The sequence below is a fragment of the Pundamilia nyererei genome, unplaced genomic scaffold (assembly GCF_000239375.1).
Source record: "Pundamilia nyererei isolate P.nyererei 1_Seehausen unplaced genomic scaffold, PunNye1.0 scaffold00048, whole genome shotgun sequence".
Classification (NCBI taxonomy): domain Eukaryota; kingdom Metazoa; phylum Chordata; class Actinopteri; order Cichliformes; family Cichlidae; genus Pundamilia; species Pundamilia nyererei.
In genome coordinates, this window is record NW_005187449.1 from 37,531 (window position 1) to 42,817 (window position 5,287).

The 5,287-nt window shown below is 39.7% G+C and overlaps 1 protein-coding gene and 1 pseudogene across 1 annotated transcript; both read right to left on the bottom strand.

Moving 5' to 3' along the window:
- Positions 1 to 5: 5 nt before the first annotated feature.
- Positions 6 to 545, bottom strand: LOC102214410 (cytochrome P450 2K1-like). The gene is made up of 2 exons (XM_005732814.1): positions 339 to 545; positions 6 to 218 (listed from the first exon to the last, which is right to left on the bottom strand). Exons 1-2 carry the CDS (start codon positions 543 to 545, stop codon positions 6 to 8), a joined length of 420 nt encoding a protein of 139 aa, XP_005732871.1.
- Positions 546 to 3,026: 2,481 nt separating this feature from the next.
- LOC102214704 (cytochrome P450 2K1-like) overlaps positions 3,027 to 5,287 on the bottom strand; it is a 3,407-nt pseudogene continuing 1,146 nt past the window's right edge.

Sequence of the window (5,287 nt, forward strand, 5' to 3'; positions counted from 1 at the left end):
TAACACTAGATTCTGAAAAATACATTTATTGTAGCATAATAGTCACTTTTCATACCATGTCCTTGACTAAGTTCACGCATGATCTCCAGTGGATTCCTGTCTCCAAACACGTCATCATAGTCTACAAGTGCCTCCTTCACTGTCTTGTATCCTGATAGGACCACCACTTTTTTAGTTCCCAGATAGACCGTGAAGACTGATCCATATTTCTTGGATAACTAAGAACAGAAAAAAGTTCATTCTTTGACACAAATCCAACAAAACAAATGTAGGCAGCTCCCTGTAGAGCTGAATCTTGAAAACCACCTAAAAGAAAAGTAATGCAAAAACAAACTCACCTCCAGTAATGTGTTGTAGGGTTTTTTCAGGTCAAGCTGAAGTAGGTTCCCAAGCAACGGAAGTGGTCTGGGTCCTGGAGGCTCCTTACCATGTTTTTGAGTACTGAAACTCGAAGAGGAAATTAAATAGATTAGCAGGAGGACTATGACAGTCCCCAATAAGAACGAAGAACTGAAACACTGGAGAAAAACATCTAATATCCCCATGATTATAAAACAAAATGTCCTCTGATAGTTCTTTGTACACAGCGACTCACTGACCCAGCATTTGGTACTGAAGTTCTTTTTCTTTCTTTTATTGTTTCTTAGTTGACCAATCTAGACATCCACTACAAGGGGGTGGGGAAATGCAGTAGAAAGGTTAAACTGAATGACTTAGTAAATTATTACTGTTAGCAAGCTGTTACTTTGCTCTATACTGATATTGATTTTCTACTCAGAAAGACCTGTCACCGAATTCTTATTGTTTAACCACAATCAAACAATGAGTGTATTTGAGTTAAAGGATCATGAATAAAAAGTGAAATAGTGCGTTAGATTTCTCTGGTTCTTTTTAAGGCCTTAGGAATCTTCCAGATATTATCCCTTACAGTTATTTGTATTTAGTCATGAGAAATAAATGTAATATAGAGCTAAGCTGTTACTGTTTGGAAAACAGATTTATAAAAATGCCGGACTTACCACTGAAGACCTGAATCATGAGTAGCAGCTGTTCTCGTGATGAACACCATTAAGATGGTTACAGTTTGATACAAAAATAAAGTTGTTTTTGTTTTTTTGTTTTTTTTGCTTCAGCCAAGTTCTCAAGCTTATTTTTCTGTGCAGTTGTACAACTCTGTGGTCACCCCAGTGATTTCAAGCAAGTAACTATTTGCTATTTGGGGGAGACCATGGTTCAGGTGGTTGGGAAGATCATCTGTAACTGGAAGGTTGCCAGTTCGATCCCCCAGCTCTCTCTGTCCTGGTAGTTGTGTGCTTTGGCAAGACACTTTACCCTACCGCCTACTGGTGTTGGCCAGAGGGGCCGATGGCGTGACATGGCAGCCTCGCTTCTGTCAGTCTGCCCCAGGGCAGCTGTGGCTACAACTGTGGTTTGCCTGCATCAGTGTGTGAATGTGAGAGTGAATGAATTATAAAGCGCTTTGGGTGCCTTGAAAAAAATTATAAATGCAATCCATTTTTATTTATTGATGTATTTATTTAATTTATTTTGGCACTCCATCCATAGTAACGTGTTAGACAGAAATCATATTTCAAATGGCATTTGGTACTTCAAACCATATATTACTGTTTAAACAGAATTTCTAACACTAGAATAAGGTCAGATACAGTCACGGCCGCGTAGCTGGTGTGTTTGTGAAGCGGAACAAAAAACAGACACAGGAGAGTAAACTCAGTATAAGAAAAGGTGAGCCATTTATTTGGCTGACAATACATGAACACAAAACAAGGCAAAGTGCGCTGGGGTAAAAACTAAACTGAAATCTAAACCGGGAATAAATTCAGATAAACTGTGACAAGAGAACATAAATCTGAAAAGCTGCATGCGGAACTATGACGTGAAAAAAAAAAACGAAAAAAAAAAAAACACACCAAAACTAAACACACTGACCATGGAAACAAGACTTTCAAAATAAAACAGGAAACATGGAGAGATGTAGACATGCTAACAAAAGCTCGATAACATGAAACATGCAGACAAGAACTACATGACAGGCTGGGGAGACACTAATTTGAATAAAATTAGGCTAAATTTTAAATCCAGACAACAGGGTAGGACAACTTTGTATAAACTGCCACTTCTATGACCAAAAAGAGAATTCAAATTGTGAAAAATTTAGGTAGCATCTCAGGTAATGCAGTACTAGTTCATCCCAGTTTAGATAAACTAAACTGTACCTTTAGACGTAAACATGAGGTATTGACATACTTCTGTTATTGACATTCTTCTGTCACAAGCTCTCCATCCTGAAGTCTCTTACATTAGTAAATGCAAAGAGCCTCATTTCCATTCATGAATCACTTTTAGACCAAAAAAAGCCATGAGAAATGATTACATATAGCCACGGTCACAGTGAAACCCCTGAGGAGAAACGCTCAGAAAGTATTTTAAATAACACAGTTGGGACGATGGATCCTTATTTTGATAGTTTTCTTACCACGCCCTTGTCTAAATTCTTTTTCAAAATGCAATTGTTTTATTTCCAAAGACTATTTCATAACCAACAAGTGTGTCCTTCACAGTCTTGAATTCTGCAAAACCACCACTATTTTAGGTCCCAGATAGACTGTGATAACGGATCCATATTTCTTAAATACCTAAGAACAGCAACATTTGGTCTTCCGATGTCTGTGAAAATATGGACATATGCTGCTGTTCTAAGGAGAGATAAATCATCCATGGGGAGAAATAACAAGACAGAACAAAACAAAAAAATAAAATAAAAACCAGTTTTTTGTATCCATATATGATCCATCTTTTGTCTAACTAATAAAAGAAAAAACAAATTCTTTTACACACACATCCAAGAAAACATCAGTACTGATGATTCTGGCGTACATTTCTATGGCAAATTACTTTTATTGTTTAGTAGAAAGAAAAAAAACAGAAGAAAAAAAAAAGATTACACCCAGATGATTCAGTTCTTTGTACAGGCTAGGACAACTTTTGTCAAGAATTTCTCTCCATCACATACAGGAAACAGCATACAGTTTGTGAGGTGAAGGTCCGAGAGTAGCGCCCACACTTGGCGTGAGATCCAATTCATCCTCTGAAACTCCAGGTGCAGGTGTCACAAACTGAAAGCAGGGACTCAAGCGCAGAGCAGGTTGACGTATCAGAACACGATTTATTTACACACCAGTGCAATACTATATACAGTGACGGGGGAAAGTCCAGGATTCCAAGGGATTAGGGGAAGGCTCTCTCTCTCTCTCTCACTCACGTCCTTACATCCGACTCACACACGTCCGTACCGCGGGGAGGTCACAGGTCCGGGAAGATAAACTGGAATAGGGAAGGGAGAAATCACTCACAAATCACGAAGGTAGGGCGTAAAGGTATAAGACCAAAAGAAAGACTAACGTCAGTAGCTCAATCATCCAGCGATGAGAGGATCTGTGACCCAGCCTCAAATAGTAGATCGTAATCAGCTGATCGCCATCAGCTGATCGCCAACAGCTGTGTGAGCCAAGGGTGGGAGCCAGCTGTGAGCTCCGCCCAGGCAGAGAGGTAGGGGAGAGAGAGAAAAAGCAAAAACACAAGTGTAGCCCTGTGAGGCCGGCTGGGCAGGCACAGGGACCATGACAGCAGGAGCGAAACGAAAATGCTGCAGGAGGGTGCTGAAGAAGAGGAAGAGCTCCATCCTGGCCAGACTCTCTCCGAGGCAAACCCTGCGACCTGTAAGAGACAATTGAAGAATAACTTCAGCTGTCCTGTCAGTAGATGTAACCTAAGCAATGATGGCTGAGCTCACAAAACTGCAGAAAATGGAATGAAGGCATCTCACTTAACAAACTTTTTCTCTTTTTCCAGGAAGTGAGCAGGATAAAAGCTGCGTGGTCTCTCCCACTCGTTGGGATCATGCAGGACAGATGTCAAGAAAGGAAACACAAATTACAATACAGAAATGGAAAATCCTCTATATGGGGAATAATAACGAGAAGGCAGTAGGCACAAAAAGGACCGGAATGAAAAGAAACAGCACATACGTGTTTTCTAAGGCCAATCATTCCCCTCTTTCTGCAGTTGCTTAACAACCTGCCTTCAAGATTCAGTTTTATGCATTCAGTTAAACCAATGAGAATATAGCAGGTGGGTTATTCAGTCTAACCTTCTCACTTTATCGAGAAGGTTAGACTGAAAAGTGATGTCTCGGGTGGTTTTGTGGGGAAGTGCAGTGGGGATGATGCTGCTCAGTCTCTGTATCTCATGGATGACGGTGTCAGTGAAGGGCAGGCTTTTCCTGTCAGCAACCTGCACCTGTTGGTCTTCTATGACCCTCCTCAGCTCCTCCGGGACCTCCTCTGGTACATGAAAGACAAAGTGGACACATTTTATCTCTGAAAACCCTAAGCTATAGTCAAGAAATGCAATTTACATCACTTCTTTCCTTTGATTTTGTTATGGTCACTCCTTCCTGTCCATTGGCATTTTCAAATCGAGGATTACTCAGGCACCTCACCCTATATCTTTGGATATTTGGCTATAAGCAGAAGTGCCCATCTCATCTCAGTGTTTGCCGGCAGCAAACAGATTCATTACTATAATTAAAAGGTTATCATCATGGAAGTGACTTTTGATAATCCCAGCCTTCTGCACATAGACATTTAACAGCAAAGTCACTAAAATAAAGTTTAAGGAGCTTCAGTAGTATGAAAAAAAAAGTTGTCCAACACTTATTTTACATTTACTTCAAAGCTCTGTGATGCAGGTTCAAGAACAAAAGTTATTCTTTACAAAAAAAAAACCACCACTATGAAAATAATCTCTCTCTATTGATTAACAGAAAAAATTGCAACACGTTGCACATAGACATTAACATTAGCAAATGATTGAATCATCATATTCAAATCTGTGTCCATAGACAATGGAGCAGATTATGTTAGAGAATGCACAGTTAATTGGTTGGGTTGTATCAAAAGCTTCTCCTGTGCCCCCCCCCCCCCCAAAAAAAGGAAAAAAAAGATATTTAAGTAAAATTTCAGATAATACTAGTTCATCCCAGTTTAAACAAACTCAACTGTACCTTTAGATTTCTTGAAAATATCAATAGGTATTGACATTCCTCAATAATCTTGTCTTCACATGCAAACATGCAATCAACAAGTGCCTCCTTCACTGTCCTGTATCCTGCCAGTACCACCACTTTTTTAGGTCCCAGATAGATGGTGAAGACTGATCCATATTTCTTAACCCTTTAAGACCTACCATAGAACCAAGTCCGCCA

Coding starts and splice junctions, on each gene's coding strand:
- LOC102214410 (XM_005732814.1), bottom strand. CDS start 545: ATGGGGATATTAGATGTTTTTCTCCAGTGTTTCAGTTCTTCGTTCTTA. Junction 219..338: donor CCTACAACACATTACTGGAG/GTGAGTTTGTTT, acceptor TTCTGTTCTTAG/TTATCCAAGAAATATGGATC.